The 24797-nt window shown below is 41.1% G+C and overlaps 1 protein-coding gene across 9 annotated transcripts in view; it reads right to left on the bottom strand.

Moving 5' to 3' along the window:
- Positions 1 to 20830, bottom strand: part of XPO1 (exportin 1) — a 39923-nt gene extending 19093 nt beyond the window's left edge. The window contains exons 1-5 of one of the 9 annotated variants that reach the window (XM_056357187.1): positions 20674 to 20830; positions 19956 to 20011; positions 16015 to 16146; positions 12236 to 12337; positions 8293 to 8365 (exon numbers count right to left, since the gene is read on the bottom strand). In XM_056357187.1, coding sequence (XP_056213162.1) covers positions 8293 to 8365; positions 12236 to 12337; positions 16015 to 16140 — 301 coding nt within the window. In that variant the 5' untranslated portion in view covers positions 16141 to 16146; positions 19956 to 20011; positions 20674 to 20830. Of the gene's footprint in view, positions 1 to 8292; positions 8366 to 10956; positions 11021 to 12235; positions 12338 to 16014; positions 16147 to 19216; positions 19367 to 19955; positions 20579 to 20656 lie in introns of those variants that run through there. The other 8 variants (XM_056357188.1, XM_056357192.1, XM_056357190.1 and 5 more) reach the window with 8 other exon arrangements.
- Between the last annotated feature and the right edge of the window lie 3967 nt (positions 20831 to 24797).

The following is a 24797-nucleotide window of genomic DNA, read 5'->3' as shown; positions in this document are numbered from 1 at the left end:
TATTTTCAAATTTGGGTTCTTCACGTTTTTAAGCAGAAACACCTCTAAAGAACATATATATGCATGTGTCAGGCAAGCATCCCTCTTGACTTGTATGTTATGTGGAAAAAACCCACACCTTTGTGTCAGTTCTGCAAGAGTTACTTCAGATGTAGGAAATGGCTTTATGCTTAATCTATTTCAATAAAACAAAAGGAAAACAGACTGAGGATTAGTGTGTACTTGTAGTAATTTGCACCAGATCAATCTATCAGCTTCCTAAAGGCTGCAAGAAATTCTGAGTAAGGTTGCATTGGTAGCACTGCACCGATGTGTATTTGGCCGAATGAAGATGGACAGATGGCACCCAGCACTGTCCAGACCCTGGACATACACTGCAGTAGGTACTTAGAAATGCTGCTGTAGAGCTCCTTCAGTGAAATGTCTTTCTACCCCCATTATGTGCTTGCAGACCATACCTAACAACTCCAAAGTGGGCAGATATATTCTCACTACCTCAGCCAAATGTTTACAATGGCAAGACAAAATACAAACAAGAGTCCTCCATCTTCTTTGACTAATGCTTTATTAATACAACACTGAACTCAGAAAATAGAGCTTTCTATGCATGATTCCAGTTTTAATGTCAAGTTAGCTAGAATTGAACCAAAAGCTTCATCTTCTGTATGAACTATATGTAAAAGTTCAGAGATGCTCCCATTTACTTAGGTGATCCATTCTGAACACAGGAATTCCCCTGCACAGTATTTATAAAGTGGAACACTGGGTCAGAGCTTTGCAAAGTTCATTCACCAACACAGTAAAATGCACTTCAATTTGGACTCCTGTGCTTTACAGCACACAGATGCTACGGATTATTGAACTTCTAATAAATTGTAGTTTATTGCTTTTTGTTGTTTAATTTAATTTGTCAAGTAGGGGCACAGACTGTATTTAAATCACTCATTCTGTTTTATTTCCTCTACAAACATTTGAGTTTTCAGCTCCGCCACAGAAAAAAAATACCAAACCACTGTAACAAGCTATATTGCCCAAAGTGCCATTCTGCTACCTAATCCTCAGCTCCCACCTCACCATTAACCTATCAATGATTGAAGACATGGAAACAATGGCTTTCCAAATAGCTTTTCATCACCACATACATAGCTAAAATCATTCTGTACTAGAACATCCAACTCCAAGAAAAGGCATGCACAGGGGACCTGGAGTCATGAAGCAGATGATTACTAATAGTTCTACTTCAACATAGCTTTGACAGGATGATCGATCAGAGAACACCAGGAATTAAACACTTCAAACTAGGCAAGCGTTTTCTTGTCATCGGGCAGTTTTAGAACAGGTGTATGTTTTGCTATTCGGAGTCATGAACTCAAAATCTAGGTTCAATCACTTCTTCAATGTAGACAGTCAATGACTCATGCAGACAAAATGTATGTCTTGAAGATTTTAGAGAAAGCTGTCAGTTCACCGAGAAGAATGCCTTGTGTTGAAGATGGTTCATTCTCCCCCAGCCACTAGTCTAAATTTTAAGACTTTCATGTGACGTCACCTGAATTAGCAATTATTTTTTCATTTCAGGCCTGAGCAACAGGATTAAAAGGTACAGTCTGTAACTGCATTCTCATGAAATCTGGAGAATGCTAAGTCTAGACTTTGGGCCATCAGATACATACTAGGCAGGAGCTGTTCTACAAGTAATTTTGATTACAAATAAAACTATTCATCATTATCAATGGGGATCAAGCCACACTACTCCAGAGGAATAGTCATTAACAAAATAATTACCACTGTCAGTCACTGGGTAAGAGCTATTAACCAAGCACTAGCATTAGTCTATCATCATAGGCCTATCCTAGTATTTTAAAGCTAAAATACACACACTTTGCTGAAGCATTACAGTAATTCACAAATGAGATATGAAAGCCCTCAAAATAGTATGGAAATAGGTTTGCAGTGCCAGAAGCTAAACTATTTTAACTGCCTGCTAAACCACCAAGGGAAGCCTACTGTTGCAACTCCTTGCATTTCAAAGAGGTATCTGAAAGCAAGTATTGTTCTTAGACTTTTGACTCCAAAGCTAATTATTTTCCATCTTGCTGCATCAATAGTATTATGCTGTTTAGTTACAACTGAAATGCTATGCTACCATCAACCTGGCCTTGAGATCAGCAGATGGTAACAAGCTGCTCTGCTCCAAAGCTTCTCCATTAGAAAAAAGCAACCACAGCTCAAAAGGCAACCTAAAAAGTTTGCTAGTTTTCACACATCATGCCGCAGGCTCCTAAGATCTGCTATCCACTGAACAAAGCCATACTCTTTAATTCCTTAAAAGCCGCTGCTATCCCATTCTCTAACACTTTTTTTGGCTTAAATGGCATCTTCTACTTTTTTTTTAACCAAAGTATTGTGGTTTGTGCTCCGTATTTAATAGCTCATTTCTTTATCATTCCATAGGAGAAAGAATTCTCAGTAGAACAAAGATATTTCAACATTCTGCTTTGACAAAAATCAACACATAGCCTAGTTAACATTTTTCAGCAGAACACATCCACGAAACTGTTCAAGGGTAGCAGCCTATTGGATCTGCTAAAATCAGTGTGTTGTGAGAACTTAAAAGGAAGTGTTATTTTGGGACATGCACAAGCCACATAACCACTGCCTAGAAGGTCTCTTTCAATCACAGAAGCAGCTGAACAAGTCTTGAAGATGGCAAGAACACAACTGCCAAGTTCAGTCCCTTCAGTAAGCCAAACAGGAAGAGACACATGCCTGGCAAAGGGGCCTTCCAATAAAACAAAAGGGGAAGGGTAAAAAAAAAAAAACAAAACCACAAACAGAGACCAACACCCAAACCACCACAATATCCACACACGTGTCATTCTCCAAGGACCATCCAGTATCACAACTAGCTGATTCATGACAACCTGCCACCAAAGGGAGCAGATCCCATTTTTCATTCTAAAACTTCCACTGATACAGCACTGGCAGTCCTAGCACCTGCTCAAAAACTTGTTCAGAGGCTGAATTAGTAGAAAAATGGAGTTATCAAAAAAGCCCAGTAGTTTTAAAACTGTTTTGAAACTATCTTCTGCCAGCTTAGCTCCCTGACCCAGCTCACTTTAAGGGTCAGAGAAACAACAGTACTGGCTCAAAGACATCACAAAGTGCTCAGGTGAGGAACACCTTTATCCACAGCAGTTTACTAGATCAACCTAGCTGCAACATCCAAGTATGTTCTAATTATCAGAAAAGTTGGACATCATGATCATCAGGTCCACACTAGTGCCACTGTTAGCATTTTCTGGTAAGCAAAGTGCAACAAAGCAAAAAAAGAAAAAAGAAAAAAAAAGAAGAGAGCAAGGACATTAATTCAAGGCCTATTAGAAAGTTTCTGGATGAACATAAGATTATTGTCCTTATGTGAAAGTTGCTCCTCTACAGACAGGCAAACATAGAGTAAAATTGAAACGTTTTCTGGAGGGAAATTATTTTCCCATGTGACCCAAGCTATGCAGTGGTTACAGCTGAACTGGGATAGCAAGGAACACCACATTATCTGACATTAGTAAATTCTGCAGTCTAGACTTGACAAGTGTGAAATACCCTACAGCTTAATCTTCCAATGTGCTTTTCAAAGCAATTACATCTAATCTAGGCTGTGCGACCTGAGCTCAGAGAAGTTCCTATTCTGTCCAAATACAGCATGTTACCATGAATGCACACAGTCAGCGTGTACACACCCGTAGACAAAATCTACTTCTTGTACTTAAGACATACAAACACATCCTTTTATGCAGTTACAGAGCACAAATGTTTAACAAGTGTGGAAAATTATTCTAGCTGGTACTGCAGATGGAAGTTCACACTAGTTTGTAAAATTCACACATTCTCCATTTGTATTAAAGATTAAGTGAGGCAGATAGACAATGTAACTCTGCAAATTAACATTTATTTTGCAATCAAAGCAAGAATTTCAAATCCTAAAGCCAAGTTATCCCCTCCAGGGATGTTTGTATGTACACACACTTATATTAAACTGTTTAAGTAGTCTCACAATGTGGTCAAAATGCAGTTGTATTTTTAGTCTTAAGAAATAAAGCTTTCCCATACTGTCTCACAAATCACCTTTCCCTATTAGTGGTGAACCTGATCAATTAATCTATTTGCTTTTCAACAGAAAAAGCCAAACCATGAAAATTCTTTAAAAGTGCATAGAGCCTGTCTTCCCACACACACAAGTGCTTTGTAGCTTGTTCCCCCTTCATTACAGGGAACCAAAACCATCTCCCTCCTGACGCAGGCCAGAAATCTCCATTAAAATATCTTATCACTCCACAGAAAAAATCTCTTACAGCAGCTTCCACTACATCAAAAGCTTTATACTTAAACTCTAGGACCTTCCTGTGAGCCACTAAACTGCATCTCTCTGGCACTTCGATTTTTTTTTTCATTTCAAAATGAGTAAAGTTGTACAAGCAATTTAGGTTTCATAATGAAGAAGTGCTTATCCATTCCAACTCAAAAACACTCCAGACAAGCTCGCTCTGTTCACAGGAACAGAATTCCATTTCACATTGCAGGATTAATGAAACGTATCACTGAATTGAAGACCAAGAAGCCTTTATTTCTAGGCAGGTTTTCACACTGTGAGAGAAAATCCTTTTGAGATCATAGTACTTTAATCAAATGACATCCTTTGTAAGCATTATTAAACAATCAACCCTACAGAATATCAGGGTTTAAAGCAATTTGGTATCAACTCAAACTGAGAACTTTTACTTCAGAATGATAGTACAAAACTCAGGAAATAAGCCAAATTCACCACTGTATGGGATATTCTGGAATACGCCACCCACTTTTCATTAAAGCCATCTCAGTAAGATTTGAATGAAAACCACATTACATACAATTGTATACATATAAGAGCAGTCCAAAGCATTCTCTTAAGGACTAAATACATTAAAAAGAGCAAGTATAACCCATTGCTATTGTCTGTGATTAAACATGTCTCAAGGTTGAACATGCAGGTCAGTATCTGATTTAACTGAATTTTACCTGTTCTGTGCTATTCCACTTTTGTCTAAATAACCAAATTCAAATTGTGAACTCAAAAGGAAACAAACAAAAAAATCAACAAGATAAAGCAGAGTAATCACGTAAGCGTTTTAGACACATAAATTGACAGTTTTGCCCAATTCCCGTTTTAGAATCATGGGAAGATACAGATTGAACTCTCCTGAAGTGCTTACAATCCTCAGCCTTCAAAATCAATGACACTTGAGAAACAGCAGAACATTTAACAAGTTAAAAGGTACCAGAGCCAGAAGAGCCCAAGACTAAAAGCTATTTTAAAATAAAAGCAAACTTAAGAATGGGGTTTCAAGGCCAAAAGCTACACCTGAAGAAAACATGTTTTCCTACTTTGGCTGGAAGCTGAAATCCCAGCAGACAGAAGCAGTAACAAAGCCTGGGCTAACCTCAAGGCCCAAAAAGTCAGGTACAAGTACGAAAAGAAAAAAAAAAACACCTTAAAAAAAAAAAAGGTTACCTTTCAGGCTCTGTAATTAATGACATTCTGTTTCTCCAGGAATTTTCAGGGAGGTTGTTTCAAAACCTGTCATTCACTAACAGCTCAATTCAAGTCTGCTCTTAACTTCAATTCTTAAGCACTGCTATTGCTATAAAGGGAAATCAGTACTTTCTCATAAATGGATTTAGTTTCATCTTAACCGAAAGTAAGACTTGTCAGCTGTTATTTACTACACAAATCAAATTATAAATATTGTTTTATAAAGTAAGATACAAGGTAAAATTAACTGATTTATAATCTGCATGAGATGCTTTGTCACCAAGCATTACTTTGTTATATCGAGCCTCAGTTTCCTGCACCCATTATTTTACTACACTTCAAACAGGAAAATCCTGTCAACTAAAGGAATGACTGGAGTCAGATTCAAGGAAACCTCGATTTAACCAGCATTATCATCTCCCAGGTACTCAAACCATCTGAACAAGCTCTGGAGCAGTTAGTTTGCACCAGCCAGTACAGTATCATCAGCCGGGGGGGGGGGGGGGGGGGGGGGCGGGGAAGAGAAAAAAATTACCATTCACAGACCAGATGAAACAGGATTAGAGATGAAACATCCCTTCTCCCTCCTACACCACTGAGGCCACGGCATGCTACTGAACATTTGGTTCCTCTTCTACTGATGTGCAAGAGAAACCTGACAAGTAGGTAAGCCAACTAACTCAATTCCCCTAAAACTGATAATGATAGAAGTTAATTTCACAGTTCTAGTTTGGCTCTGTGAAAGGGAAAATATTTTCAAAGGCTGAACTGAAGACATTTGTTAGGATGAAGGATTTATTTTCCCCCAGTCTTCAGAAGTACAAGTCAATGAAAATAAGAACAGAATAAAGCTGATTGCACAACTACATACAATAGCTTTATTTTGCATTGTAATATATCACGCTATAGTTATTGCACCTTTTCAGATAACAGAAACCGGTCAAACAGTACTACCATACCTGCCAAACAGTGAAGTAACAAAAATCTAAGACGCCAACTCAAATATATGTTCCACAATTCATTTAAGCCATCTATCCAGCGTTATCTTGGCATCTCAAGAACAGCTGAGATAACACAACACAAAGCACAGCCAGCAACCTCATCCTACCACCAAGATTTCTCATCTATCCTATGCATTACTGATTTATATTCTGTATTTGGCATTTGTTTGGTCTCAAACTGCCAAGGAAGTCTACCTCTATGACATCTCCTACCAAACATCCCTTCACCAGCAGGCAAGTAGTACGCTGGTTAGCTGCTTCAGACTACTGACTCCTTACTCTTCCTGCTCTACTCCCACAGCCAAAAACTTTAGGAGAAATTCCAAATGCTGAAAATAAGTGCTCATAGTCAGGAACGTAACAAAATACAAGTAAGCTGAAATACTTTTAATTATTAAAAGCACGGAAAAGACAACTTTAGGGTGCTCCCTTAGATTCTCAAAGGACACAGTTGTGTCTGAGCCTTGGCTGAAGCTACGCCCTAGAAACCTGCAAGTGTTTCCAACAAGCAGAATGAGCGTGAAACCTTACTTCCACAAAGAGCTATGCCTTATCTGTCAACCTACAGTTGCAAGGCATGGGCGGAAAAGGTGAAAAGAATTATGACAAAAACATGGAACTCTAATGTTTTCATCAACATTTACAATTATGTTTTACCCAATATAGTTTTCAGGACCTAAGCACTGGCAGTAAAAATTTCAAGCACATTTTAGCATTGCTAATAAAAGCTCACAGCAGAACACAGAAATTTAGAACAATATGAATGAGTTCCAAAACCAGCTTTTAGTAAAAAGCCAAGTATAGTACGGTGACAACATTCAGTGTCAAGAATTTTAGTTCTATGTAATGTTCTGAAATCCAAGTTATCATGACTTCACAGAAAGATACGCGAACAAGCACTAATCCTGTACCATACCACAGAGGTACCTCCATTTACTATAGCCAACATCTAAAATTCAAAACACATTGCAAGCTCTAAGGGAGGGAGGGGAAAAAGCAAAAACAGAACACAGCATTTATTTTAAGATTTCCAGACTCCTTGCAATGACGGAAGACTGGGGTTTGCCCTGCACTTGCAGTTACAACAATCTAACAGCATATACACTTACATGAACTAAAGCAGACTACAGTACCTCACTGCCTAGAAGAATGAATGATCATTAATAGGCAAGGCTATATATTTACTTAGTGGTTTATTTTAAAATAATTATGACTGCTTACAATTTAAAAAAAGTTACATAAATCTACACGTGCTACCAGATGGACCACAGTCTACCAGAAAAATGACAGCATACTGGCGGAGCTGCTGCATGCACAGCCCAGACAGGCTAAGAAAGCCCTGCATGCCAAGTACAGAGAACCAAAACCTCTACCACAAAGCCAGGAGACAACCTCAGAAGCTGTGTAGGGTTAAAGCTCTTCAGGTAAGTTTGACCTGTAAGTCACTGCAACGCTCAAGTGATGTTGTTTCACAACTATCAGTCACACCTTTCACCTTCCCATGATACAATTTCAGGTGCTCACCACCCCACTGAGACCATTATCAGAAAAAGGAAAGACATAGTTTCATCACCCAGAAAAGCACAGATCAAGTCTTAGTACCTGAAAAAAAGTTACCAGCCTAAGTGCGTATCAAGCTGAAAATTACTTACATGGGGGCCAAAAGTCTAAATCTCAAGTTAATACATAAAGTTAGGAGAAAAGACAAGAATCCCACCCTACCTTCACACTGGTTCCTTGGAAGAATCTTCCATCTTGTTTTTATCACATTTTCCAAGATTTGCAGTCCATAATACTGAAATTGGAGAAGAACAAAATGTGAGTATGTTACTGTAGGACTAACCAACTTTCAGGACTCTCATTCAAACAAACATTCACACTTAACATCTAAAACTTCAAGATTATTAAACTAACAAATGTATTAAATATGTCTATTCACCCATTTACTGAGGTTTCATGCATATTTTTTTTCTTGTTTTATTCTTCACTATACTAAGTCCTGCTGTTTGATCATGCTCACACCAGGAGGGGGAAAAAAAAAATAATAATGAAAAGCCCTCTGGCAGACAATTTTGGCTATCTGGAGAAGCAGCAGCCAAAAATGAATTTGTATCATAAATGACTGCTCGTATGTTCAAGTATTAACACAACCAGGCTCCTAAAACATTTAGCAGCTTGGATGGTCTCAAGCTTCCTATCGTTCCTCTAAGAGCTGAAAAAAAAAAAAATAATCTTGTCTTAGCATCACATGTCCTGACACTGGCACTTTCTAAAGAAAGTATTTCCCAAACTTCACTGGTGTGTTACTTTAGGAACAGCAAGACAACCCACAGGTTTATTTAATTTAAATACCCACCCCAATAAGGCAGCTATTTCTACTATTTAAAGATGAACTTTTGTGCTCAGTCAAAGAGTAATAAAAATGTGAATAAGCTCTTGTAAATCCTTTTACCTTTCAGGAATTCCTTCCTATATTCTTACCCAAAACAGTTACATTTGCAAAGTAATCGGTAAGGCCAGTCCCTCTGCCCATTTGTCCCTACTGCCAACTCACAATAACAGGGAAAAGTTTACGGTGATATGATCCAAGAACTTTTATACATAAAACCCCATTAGCATGAATAGACAGGAGAGAAAAGGGGACGAGGAGTTTTGCATTTACTTTATCTACAGTGAATTAGGAAGAAAAAAAAAAAAAAAAAAATTCACATCAATGCCTGAAAGGTAAACTCAAGTTTTCACAGTTAAAGTTTGGCTGAGAATAAGAGTTCCTCTTTAAAACGGTTAGTTGTTATACAAAGTAGGATCATTACCATTTCAACCAAAGGGATCATATAAACTTCCGTTTAATTAAAAAACACAATGTAGACTGTCCCAAACTACATTGTATTAAAATACCATTTTTGCTGTTCTCATCTTAACATAACCTACATCCCTGTGCTTCTCTATCTGACCCCAGTTCCCACAAGCCTCATATGTACATCCAGCATTTGCAAAATATTCTGTCACCTTCCAATATCCTGGGTACCACGAAAAATTATGCATTAACAGAAAGCTGGCAGAGTATTTTTTTCCTCCATGGTCAGCAGCAAAAGTTCATTCATTAGATTTTAACCTGTAAGATTCGCTTTGTTACCTAACATAAAAGCTAAATGAAATGAAGGAATAATAATAATTTTCATACAGGAAAATGTGTAAAAACATCCTTAAGCACAATGCTTCACTTCACAGGAAGTGATTTCAGCCACTGCTACAGATTCACAGACCCCATCTGCAACTGATCCAGGCTCACAATACAAAACACTTACAAAGGCTTCTAACAATGCTGGAAGTATGACCATTAATATCAGACAGTGCTAACTTTCCTGAAGCCAATCTAAACTCCAGTTAAATTTCTAGATTCTACAGGCATACAGCTAACCAAAAACGTTAGTTTCACTTCCAAACTTTCTTCCACAGGTCAGCTTAATTTAGCTTTTAGAATCAGAATGGCAAGTCTAGTCTCATTTCGCAAAAGCACTACATGACCAAACAAAACTTAAATGAAAATCCTGACATAACCTAAGAACAGACCTCATCTTTAGTCTTCCCCACTGCCACCCCACCGATTTCCTCTGTCAAAGGAAAGGATGGACACCTCTAGCAATCTGCCACACCTATCCCTCATTACCTGCCCAAATATCTAATTCAGATTCAAGCACCTTACACTGTGAAGAGATTCATGCTGTATCTAGGTTTCTACTCATTCTTTTACACATGTGACTTCAATTTTGTCCTCTGCTACCGTCTTGTTCAGCTAGTAGCATTCATTTCTCCTAACACTCACACATGAAATTAAATGTCAGCAGTAATAAAATTACCGTATACAATCTTCACCTATACATCCTCCTTGCCATACCATGTTTGAAGGCTTCATCAGCCTGCCTGAATGCTCTGCAAGGGGCTTTTTGGGGTTCTTATTTTGTTTTTAAGCTTAATTTGATTTGGTGGTTCTAATTTTTGGCATTTCTCCGATAACAAGCCCCAAAAGTTAGCAACACCAATTTTCGCCACCTGAACTATCAGAAGTGTACTTTTTCATCAATTACTGCAACAGTACACACGAACACATTTAAACTGCGCATAAAGTAGAAGTGTCTCAAAATTCATTTGCTCAATGCTTGATCATTTGTAATTGTCTAATAGCAATTCACTGCCCAGTTATGAAGATGAGGGACAGGTAACAGCAAAGACTGGGAAAAAAAGTATGAAATGATCCCTATGGCAGAAATTTCTATGGTACCCTTATTACTTATGCTATGCACCGAAGCCCTTTCCCTCCCACCTCCCAAGAAACAAAAACAATTGATGAACAGAATTCAGTTAAAGGGAATCAAAAGGGTAGACCTTGTGGAGGCCTGCCGTCAAAGCCTAGCTGTGTCAGTTGCACAGGAAGACACCCCTTTTCTTCCTATTACAAGCAATCAACATAATGGAACATTATGATTAATATCAGGTAGTGTTAACAGCTTTAATTAAAGAAAAAATATGATTGCATAAAAGCCAAATGTCATAGTGCATAAATTTAGCACCAAATCATTTGCAATTTATGTAAATTGAAGAATTCTTTACCTGTTGCTTTCTTTCTGTTCCTCTAATCATCTCATTTTTCACAAGACAAATTTGAGTTTTTAAAAATACTGTTGATAAATCAACTTAAACATTAGTAATGTCTGTCAGTATAAAAAGCAAAGTTTACCAGGCAAGCAAACAGGCAAACACTGTTACTTAAAGGTTAGCACTTTGAGGAAGTTCTTTAAACTGTTCTCCCCTCAACTTCAGAGAGCAATGAAAAAAATGAAACCGCCCGATTTCAGAAACCATCCAAACACTATTATTTTCTGTTCGAACACAGTGTGTATCAAGCAGAAAAACATGCATGTCAGTTATCTGAGATAATAATCATCAAACTTAAGACAATGAAAACACATTTCGATCAACTTTTAGGTTCGAACTTGAGAAGTCTTAAGTAAAGCATTTAAAATTGTAGAAAAAAAACTGAATGCTGCCCCTTTTAGTCTCTACCATGATAGATGAATTTTAAACAGCAGTACAAAGCAATTGTGTTCTGCATATTAGTAAAGACTAATCCCATACTACAAAGAGTATGGGGTGCTTAACTTGCATTGATCGCTCAAAATCTTGGCCTAGTAAGATTTCTATTTTGTCTTTAATAGACCTAGGGACAAATTCTCTCCCCAGCTATGTGCACATGGCTCTCATTATAATCAAAAGCAGCCAAGCACTTACCCAAGGACAAAATGTGGCTCTAGGAGACTTTTCATTACTCAGATGTATACAGACACATACCAGTCTTTGGAACTGGCATTATGCTTGTATGTGCCTTGGAAAAAAAAAAATAATCTGTATTTTCAATTTAGGTCTTCTGGTTTTGGTTTGTTTTGTTTTTTTCAGAAGGAGAAAGAAACTTTTGTCAGTGTAAAAGGAGGCTTAAATGTTTTGTCCATTTACAGTTCTTGTTTAAAGCCAACTTGGGGAACAAGAAAATTAAAAAAAAAAAGTTGTTTGAATCAAGAAATTCTATGGCTAAAAATGAGATACCTTCCTCAAAGTTTATGAATGGGAGAAAGAGGAAACCCAAATAAATAAAAGTTAATTTGCTTACTTTGGTATTCATGTTCTGAGAGAATTCCAAAATAGTATCAACTCTTGTCCACGCATCAGGATGTTCTTTTAAGTGAGTCAAGACTTCCTGTGCCATTCTTTGCTAAGAGTAAGTTTGATAAAAAGAACTATTAGGTTATTTAAGAAATTATATACTGTCAATGAAGGCATTAATATATAATACATTTTTAAATCACTTATCCAAGAGTTAGACAGAACTCAATCAGGAGCAACAAGTCCCTTAAGTCTCCTTCTGAGGACAGTTAAAGTTTAACAACCAGACTCCAAAAACACACTGATGCAAGGCAGTCATTTTACTTAAACTTCTACTCTTCCATACTGAACAATTGCTCTAGACCAGCAATGAACACATGAGAACATCACACATTACAGCAAGAACATTACCAGGGAATGAAGTTCTCTCCCCTTCAAGAAAGTAATTTAGATAAAATTTCATTCAAGGGCCCCCAAACTTTCTAGTTCTACTGGAAGCATTTATGTAAAATGCCAGTTTTAAGGAGTACTGTATCATGCTGCAAAGTTGTTTATGCAGGAACAGTTGATTTCATTTTGAAGAACCACGACGCAGAGCATTAGAGGTCTCTAATCTCTACTTCTGACGAGTCCCTCAATGTATCTAACAGCTTACAAAACAGTAATAAAAATCGACTGGCAGGTAGAAGGGAACTGGTCACGCTAATGGTTTGTTCTTCCTTGGGACTGACATCACCAATTGTTATACTAGATACTATGGTTTTGGTAACATGCAAAACGTCACCTGAAACAATTACACACCACAATAGCTGAACGCGTTTTAGCTATCCCTTTTCAAAAGCCTGTATGTCCATAAGCCTTTTTTTTTTTTTAAGGGAACCAAATTATGCTAGTTATTAGCAAATATGCAGTGTACTGACAAATCTTGCTGCTGATGCTACAAGCACCAGACACTGTCTTACCAACAAGATGAATGTTTTATATTAATTAACAGAACTTAGCCCATTCTTTCACCTCACTGTAAAGCCAAATCAATGAAATTACAAAGCAGTGAAAGCTTTCCTTTAGGATTAACTTCAACAGTTAGAACTTAGTACAGCAATGCAGCTTTCTAGTCTGTGACAAGAACATACTCGAGCTAATCAACTGGTATAAGAGAACATGCGTTTTCACTAAGACAGAAACCCCATCAAGCCCCAAATACATATGTGTATATATGTGTGTGTGTATAATGCAGGAAATGGACAAACTGGGTATGGGATTTACCAAATTAAAATCAAAAGCTACAACAGTAAAGAGCAAGGATGTCTAAAATACCTGTACAATACTGGCATCCCTACTTAATATAATTGAGCATAGTGGAGCAATTCCCAGCCCAATACTGACTTTGACTAGCAAGGAAGTCCCTGTACATTTGATATGGAGAAGTACCACACATATTCCTTTTAAGTCCAAAAGCAGGACAACCATCAGAGTTTAAAAAAAAAAAAAAAATCAGCTCTTTTGATGCAGTTTAGTGTAGGAGGGAAAGAATAACTGTATGACTTCCACATTCAACCCAGGTATGTTTTTATACTGGCTTCCTTAGCACTTCTAATACTGGTGATGTATCATACGATCTAGTTTCAACACTAACAAAATACAGATGCTCAAGCACTGAAAAGTTTGCTCTCATACCCACTAACCCCTTTTCTGGACATCAGTTCCTGTAGTTTCATTTAAAAAGGTATGACTTTAACATTAACGCTTAAACAAGATTGAAGCCTCACTCCGTTGTAGCTACCAAGAAGAAAATGACTTGGCAAATTATCCTTCCGGACACGTTGAAGGACATGAAAGTCTGTTAGAACAGACCAATAGAAACAAGAGTATGGGATGAGCCCAGGTAAACATCTATGGATTCTCTGAAGTCTGCTTAGTCATGTGCTGCACTGGGGTGGGGCTGGGTACATTCTTTTCAGAGAAGTACACCAAAAAATTTGAAGAACATCTAGGATAAAAGAGAGCTTCTTTCTTGCTATCTCTTGCCAAATATATATCAGCAGAGAAGAGTTTTGCAAGCAAAGATAAGAATTAAACAGAAGGAAGAGACAGGTGCATCTGAAAGCAAGCTCAGCATGGGCTGTGTTCTAAACCTTTTTTATCCTAACATTATCCTAATTATTCCAAGCAAACCATTGTTAATCTCCTAATTTTGATATTTAGTTTACGCAACTTTTATTATTCCTGTCACTTTAAGACATATCTGAGCTGTCAGGCTCCACACAGAAGCATTTTTTTTCATGCAGGAACTTTTGAACTCACTGCAAGAGTTAAGCGCTTAGACTCACTGAAACCTCTCCCCTCCTTTGGAAAGGCTCTAAAATAGCAAACCAAATTTTCATTTTGGTGACATGTATTAGTGCATGTATTTAAAGTATGTTGATATAATTTGCTTTTGCCAGTTAAGCATCACTTCTTGAATTTTTGCTTCTTACTGCATTAATTTTCTAAATACCAAACTATACCCAGCTGTTTTAAGTGAAGCAACATCTCACAACACCAGAACAATGGCAATTTGATCATTGTATTTAGTGTTAATCCTCTATTCTCCTTAGAAACCTTTTCAACTTTTTACACTCCATTCAAACCAAACAATACTATAAGCACCACTGACTTTGCAAGCAGTAAAGAAACATATCACTTACAAAACAAGCACTCAGAAGTCCTTACTTTTAAGGCAAAAGCTACAAGCACTTTTCTGTCATACAAGCATTTAAAAACTACAGCTAGTAATTATCTCAATTTAGGAAACTCAAATCGCAAATATTTCAAAAATCAGCAAGTTATTCCAGAACCTGTAGGAATTCACATTAGTAAGCCTTACAGCATTTAAAAAAAAAATACACAAAACAAGTACATTATTGTTTATTCTAACAGCTGGAAGGAATAGGAAAGCATCAGCTACTTTGTCTCATTTTAATTCACTTATTGTTGTGCAAGAATATCTTAGTAACAGATGCCTGACACTGAAATTCCCAATTTGCCAAGCATGAACAATTAAAATTTGCCAGAAGAGGAACTATACCAACGCCCTTGTAGCAATACTTGTTTTCAACATTTAATTTTTATTTCCAAAGCAGTTCAAGAAATAGATGAAAGCAATACACAATTCACTTTCAGGACAATATATGCAAGCACACAAATGCACACATTCCCCCAATTTAAACTTAAGACTTCATAATCTGGACTATGTTCAAAGGAAAGAATGCAAGAACCACCTATACAGACAAACAGCAATAGGGAAAAAAACTAGACACAAGAAAGGACAAACTCTTCTCTTAAGTATGTGCGACATGCTTCTTAATGTTATGACTGTATCTGTACTTATAAATATGTTTCTTTTAAATACAATTCTTCAGTGAAGCCAACATTAAATTATGGCTTCACAATCCTGTCCATGATAAGTAACAGGTAACTCAAGACCTCCCTGAAGAACTAAGCAGACAAGGTGAGCTGCAAGCAGAAGTGCCCTTACCAAACTGTAATTGCTAATACCTTTCACCAGCAGAAGGCATGCCAGAAATGAACACACATTTAACTAACATTTTTCTAAGTGTTATTTCAATGTTCATTACATGACACCTGTGATTAAACCAGGGCATGTGAGTTTACTAGTGATATTCCAGTCACTTGCAAAAGTAAATTCACTATTAATAATTTTTATCAAAGCAAATTAATTCTGTTCAACCGATTGACCATGTTTAACCTTATAAAAAATAAACATAGGTTCTAAGTCCACATTACCTGCGCGCCTTCTCCATGGTACAAGCAGTTCACCACATTGTCCAAGAGATTGATATCCAGTTTCTGGTTAAAATCCAGCAGCTGACGAGCTGCATGGTCTGCTAACATTGTCATAATTGCTGGCATAGATTACTGCAAAACAAATTAAAAAAGTGTGATCAATTAATAAACTATTATTAGATGTAGCTGGAATGCACTTGCTTTAACTTAACATCTCATCCTTAGCAGTAATAGATAGCACCAAATTAACTGTTGAGCAAGTAGCAGGACAAACTTTTTCTGAAAAATTCAGACGTCACTACCCCAACAAAATTCTCAGGGTCTTCAGCAGGTGTAAAACGTAACAAAAGTCTGATTAGTAAAGGGCTGTCTTAACAGCAAGCTAAAACTTATTTCAATGCAAGTATCATCCCCCTACTAGTCTCTAAACATGGGTAAACCAGTAAGTCTGCTGGTAGAAATACCTAGCATACCATTACAACTAAACCTCATACTAGCAATCTCAGTCAAATTTTGAGTTTTGGAGACCAACATGCACATTCAGAAGTCCAGTTCCAAAGGCTTTTAAACAACTGGTTACAGAAGTGAAATGTGATCCACATACACAGTAAGAAATTAGCCAGAGGGCATTTTTCAAATACTTGGGGAGAGGGAAAAAAAACTTACAGGTTAACTACATAGAAGTAAAAAATTACCATTGAAACTAAAAGTTGACTGTTTGAAGGCACTTTGAGAGGATGAAGTAAGGGGACTGTTAAGCCAGCAGGTTACTCAGTGTACCCACGTTAGAGCACTTCAAACTGAAATGGAATTCTACTGAAGGTTTCAGGTCCCACAAAACCAGCAACACGTGCATTAACTCTTTGTCCTAGATACAGCAGCCAATGCAAAGGAAGTCAAGTGGGGGGGGGGGTGATTGTGGGTGTGCATGTAAGATGCTTACCAGCTAGAGACTGGTACAAGGTAAAAGCAGTTGCAAAAAAAGAGAAAATAAACCAAGAGGCCACAGAATTGCCGATGGTAAGCTATACTCTACCCTTTTCACACTAACCCCCATGCTGGAAGCACCTGATCAAGTTCATAGCCCTCTTCTTGCAGTCACTGCCAACTAACATATATTCCTACCCTCTCCCCTCTACAGCAGCTCTCTGCAATTCACCTTCCTTTTCAGAATCTTCCATAAAGCTAAAAAATCCATGTAAAAGCACTTGCCTGAGAAACAACCAGAAGTCCAGACAACTTCAAGATCACTCAAAACACTATGCTAGAGCTATCTGCATACTCAGATATAACGTGAAACTCATCCTGAATGAAATATCCCCCACATGCCCAGCCAAACCCTTCTTCAGAGCAAGCTGTAAGTCAGATTTGCTCTTACTAAGTAACTTCATTGGTAAATTTCATTGGTAAATAAAAATTTACCTCTTAGGTGTTTAAGTCATGCTCAAAAGTAAAGAGCTAGAACAAAGCTGTGCCTCAACCCAAGTAATTACCGAGTAAGTGAAAGTCCTACAGTAGCATACAGACGAGGAAAACCTTTTGTTCAGAAATGCTTATTTGCAAGCAGCGTCAAGCCATTTCATTTACTTCTACACAGAAAAATATTAACTTCAAAACCCAAACATTTGACTTGATTTTGAATTGAAATACTCAGTATTGCTACGCTAGTGTAATCGTTTTAATGCTCCATCTCAACATTCAGTTAGCCTTTTTACAACATCTACCTGGAAAAACAGAAAGAAGCAAACATCAAGTAGAAGTCAAAATAATTAAAAACAATCACTGCACATCTGTCTGCCCCCCCCACCCCCAGATCCTCAAGTTTTCAAAATCGCAATGTGAAGTACAGAAGCAAGAAACAAAACAACAGGGAGGGCCGATTTCAATCTTTTATGCCAGAAGGACACTTGAAAATTCCATCTTGCAGTGGGGCAGTAAGCAGCAAGGCTCAAAGGGAGCTGCACCAATTCATATGTGCTCTCTCCCCAGCTTGGAGCAGTTGATACTCCCACTTGACACAGGTGCTTTCAGACACCCCCTCTTTGCTCACATCTGGCCTCCGTGGCTGAACCCTGAACCTGGAAAGCAGTTTTCAAACTACCATAAATGTCAAATCAGTCACTCTGCAGGCAGGGCCATTCATTTCGGATTTAAGCCTCTTTCAGTGGTTTTTATTCACCCCGAAGAGCACAAGCAAGGAGCCACGTGACCAAGAGAAGTTATTAACCACATGGAAGCAGAAAGGAAATGTTTTGAATAGGGCCCTTCACCACTCCCAGCATTATCTTCAAAATGACCCACCTACTGGCAACCTGAAATACAGAAATGGCGGCTTTGTGGTCAATACCAACTGCAATCAACTCTATTTCCTACTCCTAACAGTGTACCCATATGAAGCTTGTGATCTTTGATTTACTACGCTCCTTTACCTCCGCCCCCCCCCCCCCCATCATGCCTGAACTCCGGAGCAGGTTTAAACCTCAGCTCTATAAACCACCACTAATCAATTCTTCAATACTGCAAATAAAGGGAAAAGAGAAACAGAAGAAAAGTAGTTTAAAAAAAACCTGAACCACAACATAGCAAGAATCTGACATCTACCGAAGGTCAAAAGAACTGCATTTACAGCAGTGTTTACATAGTTATCCCAACTCTCGATGACCCTGGACCTTTAACACAACAGTTTGCTTATTATGATATACCCGACTTTTAAGCACGTAGTGCACAGGCATAACAGCATACATTTTAACAGTAAGAAATGCTGAGTATTCACAACGAATCGTAGAGCACCTTCCACCCAGCTACTAAAAGCTCGCGGGGGGAGGGGAGCAGAGGCAGCGATTTTAAAATAAAAAAAAAAAAAAAAAACTCGCTGGGAGAGTCATTGTGCCCCACTCCTAAGCATGCAATTCCGCTACTGAACGCAAGCGAATTCCTACTCCACTAGCCTCCTGCAAAGAATTAGTTGCATCACTTGTGCATTCCTGCAGCTGCACGATGAAACGGAAAACGCATTCGCGTTACAATTAACACACCAGCAATCGCAACAAAACCATGCCTTCCCTCGCTACCTGGCACACGTGCGCCCGCGTACGGGATTAAGTAACGCCGCTCCGCGCACATTATCTCCCCGCACCTCGCGGCATTCATTTTCGGCACGGCCGCGCCCGCACGGAGCGCTCCCGCGGTAACTCACACCCACCCGGCGCGGAGGTCTCCTCCTGCTCCCGCCGCAAGGCCGCGGCCGCGCTGCTGCCCGGCGGGCTCCGCCCCGGCCCGCGGCGGGGGCTCGGCCCGCTCTGGCGGAGGACGGCGCGGCGGAGCCCCGGGCGGGCGGGCGGGCCGGGGCCCTGCGGAGCGCGGCGGGCCCGCGGCGGCGCAGCCCCTCCCTCCGCTCCCTCCCTCGGCTCCAGCCCTGCGCTCTATACAGGGCCCCCACGTGATCCAGGCGGACGTTTCAATACTGCTGCACAGACACACAAAAATATTTCTGGAAACTTCCACTCCTAATAATTTACAGATTATGTCCCTAGTTTTGCCCGTACCCGCTCCCAGCCCCCCCAGCCCGCTCGGCCCCCTCCCAAGCGAGGGGCAGGCCCCGCCGTGCGCCCCACCAGCGGCTCGCCAGCCCCGCCGCCGCCTTCCCCGCGGCCCCAGCATCCGCGGCGGGCTCCGCGCTTCCGTCAGCCGCCCGGCCGGGCCTAGGATGCCCGTACCCCGAACCTCATTTCAAACACGCCCCCGCCCCGCAGGGCTTCTCCCCCGAATCCTATTACTCCTTCTCCTCCCACGGCGAAGACTTTGCGCCCTCCGCACAGGCACGGCAGGGCTGTACCCCTCCCATTCCCCCGCACCTTCTCCCCGGCGCTGCCCCCGGGCCCCCCACCGCGTTACTCATCGCGACACCCCCCCTCCTCCCCGCAGCCTGAGCGCTTACTTACCTAGGTGTTTCTTACAGCCTCTTCCTTCAAAAAGTAGGGGTGGGTGAGCGAAGTTTCTAACCACACGCCAGAAAAAGATTTTACAAAAAAAAAAAAAAACCACAAAAAATAACCCTTCCCTTCCCCCCCCCAAAAAAAAAAAATCACCGAGGATGGGGGGGAAAGCTGAGCACACCCTCCTCCCTGGCGGGTGTGTATCTCGGGGCCACTCCTCTCCTCCCCACACTACCCCCTAGCAAGCGTGCCCCGGCCTGACTGCGCTGGGCGCCCGGCAGCAGCCCGCGGCCCCGGGCGGGCTCTCCCCTCGGCGCACGGCTCCGCGCCTTCCCCTCAGCCCTGAGGCAAGGCCGCCCGCCGCCGGCCGCGCGGGACACGGGCCGCGCTACCCTCCTCTCGCTGAGGGGGGAAGGGGTCGGCGCGAGCTCCGGCCTCCCAAGGCCCCTGCCGGGGGGGAAACTTCTACCTTCCTCGTGGCCCTGGCCGCCTCAGCTCTGGCTCGGCAGGGCCGTGGCGCTCTCTCCCGCGTCGCTGGCTGCCCAGGCCCAGGCCCGTACGGCTGAGTCTCTCGCTACTCCTGTTGCTGCCACCCTCCCCTAGGCCTGGCCGGCGCTCAGTTCGCCCCCATTCCCACCCCCCCCCCGGCACGCACTAAACTTTGCCCCCTCAGCTGCGCCAGCAGTTCCCCCTGCGAGCTCCCCTACAAGCAAGTCACACGCACGGCGACGGAGGCAGCGGTGGTAGCAGGGACTGAGCGCGGCGCGTCTCCCCCTCCTAATGCCACAGAGTCGGAACCGGCTCAAACCGGTTCAGACTGGGAGATTCCATCTCGGTTTAGTTTTCAGCCCATGGCGCCGCGGAGCGTTTGGAAACCTCGGGCCTCCGCCCAGCCAGCGCTCCCATTGGTCCCGAGCCGTGCCGCCGCGCAAGCGGCCTCCGCGCTTATTGGCCAGAGGGGCTGTCGATCCGCTGCGCTCCTCGGAGGGGCGGAGGGTGCGAGCGCCGCGGGGGGGGAGGGGGGGGGGGGGATAAGATAGAGGGGATCCGCCCCCTCTCCAGCAGCCTAGCAGCGCTTTCCGCGCAAAGAGGGAGACGCGGGGCGGGTCGCTGCTTACTGACAGGCTGAGCTGAGCCGTCACTCAGGACAGGCCCGCCTTCAGTTCGCAAACCGCGGGCGCAGGTGTTGCCGCGCCCTGGTTGGCTGGCGGCTCGGCGTGTCATGCGTACGGGTTCGCGGGGCTGCTGAGGGGAGCGTGCAGCGGGGGAGGGGTAGCGGCGGCCGTGGCTGTTGTGGGCAGCTGGCCCGCGCCTCAGGGAAACGGGTCGACCCTGAGGGAGAAGGGGCTTTGGCTCCTTTGGCAGGGCCTGAGGTGCTCTTCGGGCCGTGTCCCGTTAGCACTGAGGCGCCGTTTTTGTGGGAGCGCAGCGATGAGATGCGGGGGGGAGCCGCCTGGCCAGTGGGACCCTGTGTGAGGGGATGCCGTGGGGTTATGTGGTGATGGCGGGCCTTGCCGCGCAGGTCTTCTCTGGAGCAGGGCAGTCAGTGGGGTGGGTGGTGAGCCCACGGGTGGGGTGCTGCTTAGGTGTCCTGAAGCCGGTGGGGGGGTTAAATGCTCAGTTGTAAAGAGTGGGCTGTGTGAGCAGGTAACTGTGAGGGGTGGGTGCTGGCTGAGCCCTTACCCAGCCAGTCCCCTTCCCTCCACCAAGGCCTGTGCAGGCTAGAAGATCCCTCCTCAACAGTGCCTCTATTCGTGGGGTATCTGCCTTGCTGTAACAACTGTGCACCTTAGTCTCTCACAGGCAAGGTTGGGTTTCCCAGAGATTGGAGACATCCCCAACTGTGTGAGGAATGCTCATCTATCTGATGAGAACGGGGTGATCTCAGCGCAGAGGCCAGCTTTGCAGTGGTGGTACAACCTCAGTGGGGTATGGCTATGTGTCTCATTGCTACCTGAAGGAGCGGAAGAATGCGCTTATCCATTTTCATACAGAAAACTCCTGTGCGGCAAAGGTACTCAGTACCTGTGTATGCGTTTCTTCAAAACACTGTGTATGCATTTCTTCAAAACTATCTCCTTATTTGAAAAAATAATGGCTATAGAAAACCTAGAAGCATGATTAACTTCTCTGAGGATAACACTATGAACTATTTAAATGCCTTTCTAGGAACACACTTGGTGCTTTTCATCACCTAATCTGAAGAAAAATTTTCTCTATGATTTTGGGACAGTGATATGCTGCCAGTGAAACCTATTATAGAAGTGATACTTTGGATTTGTAGGGTGCCATGTTCTCTGGGTGGTATCCAAAGGAAACTTGTTCCATAGCACTGTGAGGTGATGTTCGCCTGTGCTATGGCCAGGTGTATGGGAGGGAAGCTTATGCTTAAGCCCTTTTGCACTGTTTAAAGCGGGGGGGTGGGAGTGTGTGTCTGTGTGTGTGTTCAGCTGGAGACTTCACAAAGAAATTTATCCTTTCAGAAATGCTGACTTTTGCTCACAAAGCTGAAGTCTTTTTACATTATCCTAGTCTCTTTTCTGAACTGAAAAAAGCGAAGCATGCAGTTGTCTTTGAGAAACTGGACAAAACTTTTGGTTTTGCTCTTGTGAGTTTTTTGGGGGTGGGTTGTTCAGTTGGTGTTTCTAATTTATTTTTATTTGTTTGGGTTTTTTTTCAAAATGAAAGCACAGCGAAGATCCAGAAGTACTAGTGTTGGCCTTTTGCAAAGGTTTAAATTCTCCTTGGCAGTCCTGCAAGTCTACTCCTGAGTATTCAGTGGTATATACAGAGGTTAACTTTTGATACTGCTAGTATTTGCCAAACTACTTTCTTATGCTGTAAACTATAGCAACCTGTAAAATAAAATGGCACTCACAGAAGTTCATAACTAGCTTAACAAAAACAAACCCTTTGATTTCTGATTGTTTAGTTATTTAAAATAGAAGTTACAAGAACAAATTGGAAAATGGGGAGAGAAAGTAAGATTTGTGCTTCTCTATTAACATGTATAATTTCTTCATCAGTTATGGTTTTAATTGGTCTACCCTGGTAGCTGTCTGAGCTCCTGGCATGTGAAATATAAGCCTCTCAATTACTGTTTGTTTTTCATCTAGAGCTCTAAGAAGCTTTTGGTTGAACCTGTTAGGATAAGTTCTCCATGGCTTGGCTAAAAATCTGTAGCAGAACTGATTAGAAGAAGCGTTGAAAGTACTCTGCCACAGCATGTTTGGGATAATAAAGGACCAGGTGAGACACCTGTGAGATGCTGTTTGGGAGGGAGAAAAAAAATAATCTGAAAAAGAGCTTTGGGATCACTCTATAAGTTATGAATGTCAACATAAAGTGTTCAATAACATTAGAATGATTAGTTGTCCAAGCTGCCTATATTTTCCTTATTTTCCTTGTCTACTTTTTTATTGTCCTATAAGGTTGTGGCTTTTGTTGGCAGAAACATTTCAAAGTATTTGTTTTCTTAAGTTGAAGGATAATTACAGCACCAGCTTAATAAAGCTTTTCCTTGAGTTCTTCTACATGAATGTTGAAGTTTTACCATAGAACACTGGTAACCTTATTGGCACAACTTATTCTCTACAATTTACGTAATTTTCATTGCATTGTAGATGACCGCTACGTGCATAATGTTTTGAGTACTTGCTGGCAGTATTTTAAAGCTTACCATTATTTAAAGCTTTATGCTTCTTTAAAAATCAGCTAGCTTCTACAAAAGAGTTTAAGGTGTTGGTGCGTTTAAAGTGAAAGCTAACTCATTCAACAAAGAGGCCATCAACAGGTTTATATATATTAATGCTGGGAGCTTGTTCCGTTATGTTAAATAAGCTCAGCTACTAGTTCTTTAATACTATGTGAAATTTTGATGTTTCCAAGTACATACAGTAGTTCAGAACTGAGCAAGAACTATACCCTCTCAGAAGGTTGTTTTTCCCCAGTGCATTTGTATCTGTAGTTGAGACTGTTTTTGAGATTGTGGTCTAAAAGGGAGGACACTTTACATAATTTAATACTAGATATTGAGCAATGATGTCACCTGTTTTCTATTTTAACAGGCAGATCCTCACCCGTAAAGAATCACTAAAGAGAAAGACTGTCAAAACTATATCAATAAATCAAAGTTTAGCCTAGAAACACTGGGCTCCTTTTATATTGGAAAATTAGTGTAGTTGTGTTCCCTAAGGCACGGGAAATGTATTGCATCCCTGGGACATGGGGCATGATCATGCAGAAAATCTCAACTGGTATCAATAAAGATCATAAATTTGTATCATAGCAGAAAGAAACTGGACAGTCAGGGACTGTGCTGTTGCTACTAAGTCACAAAAAGGAAACGGTTGTGCATTTTTGAAGTCTTTCTGTTAGATGTCTAACTTTACAGATAGTGTGTGTTTGGCCATGAAACTGCTGGATTGTGCTCAAAAACTGGTTTTATTCCATACAATTTTTTATAATCCATTCCTTCTGTGAAATTTAACAATTAGGCTTCTGTAGTAATCACCAGAAGGCTTCTATTAGTATGCAAATCGCAACATACTTCAATAAATAAACTATAGTTACACTTGCTTATGCTGTTCTGATAACTGTGGTTCTCAACTGCCTTACAAATTCTGAAAGTGCTGTGGGGATTCCAGTTCCTCAATTTTAGTTTTGTAGGTTTATGTGGTTTCTTTGCATACAAATCTGGGATGGCTAGGGAAATAATGCTCATATCCAAGTATACATTTATGTTTCAGGCAGAAGCTGAGGAGGTGCAAGATCGTGTGATACCGAATTAGATCCTGTTTAATGTATTACTGGAGAAATAGCCATGCCACCAGGATAGTCACAGGTCAG

The sequence above is a fragment of the Falco biarmicus genome, chromosome 12, assembly GCF_023638135.1.
Source record: "Falco biarmicus isolate bFalBia1 chromosome 12, bFalBia1.pri, whole genome shotgun sequence".
Classification (NCBI taxonomy): Eukaryota; Metazoa; Chordata; class Aves; order Falconiformes; family Falconidae; genus Falco; species Falco biarmicus.
The sequence above is the reverse complement of the archived record's forward strand: the minus strand, read 5'-3'. Positions and strand labels throughout refer to the sequence as shown.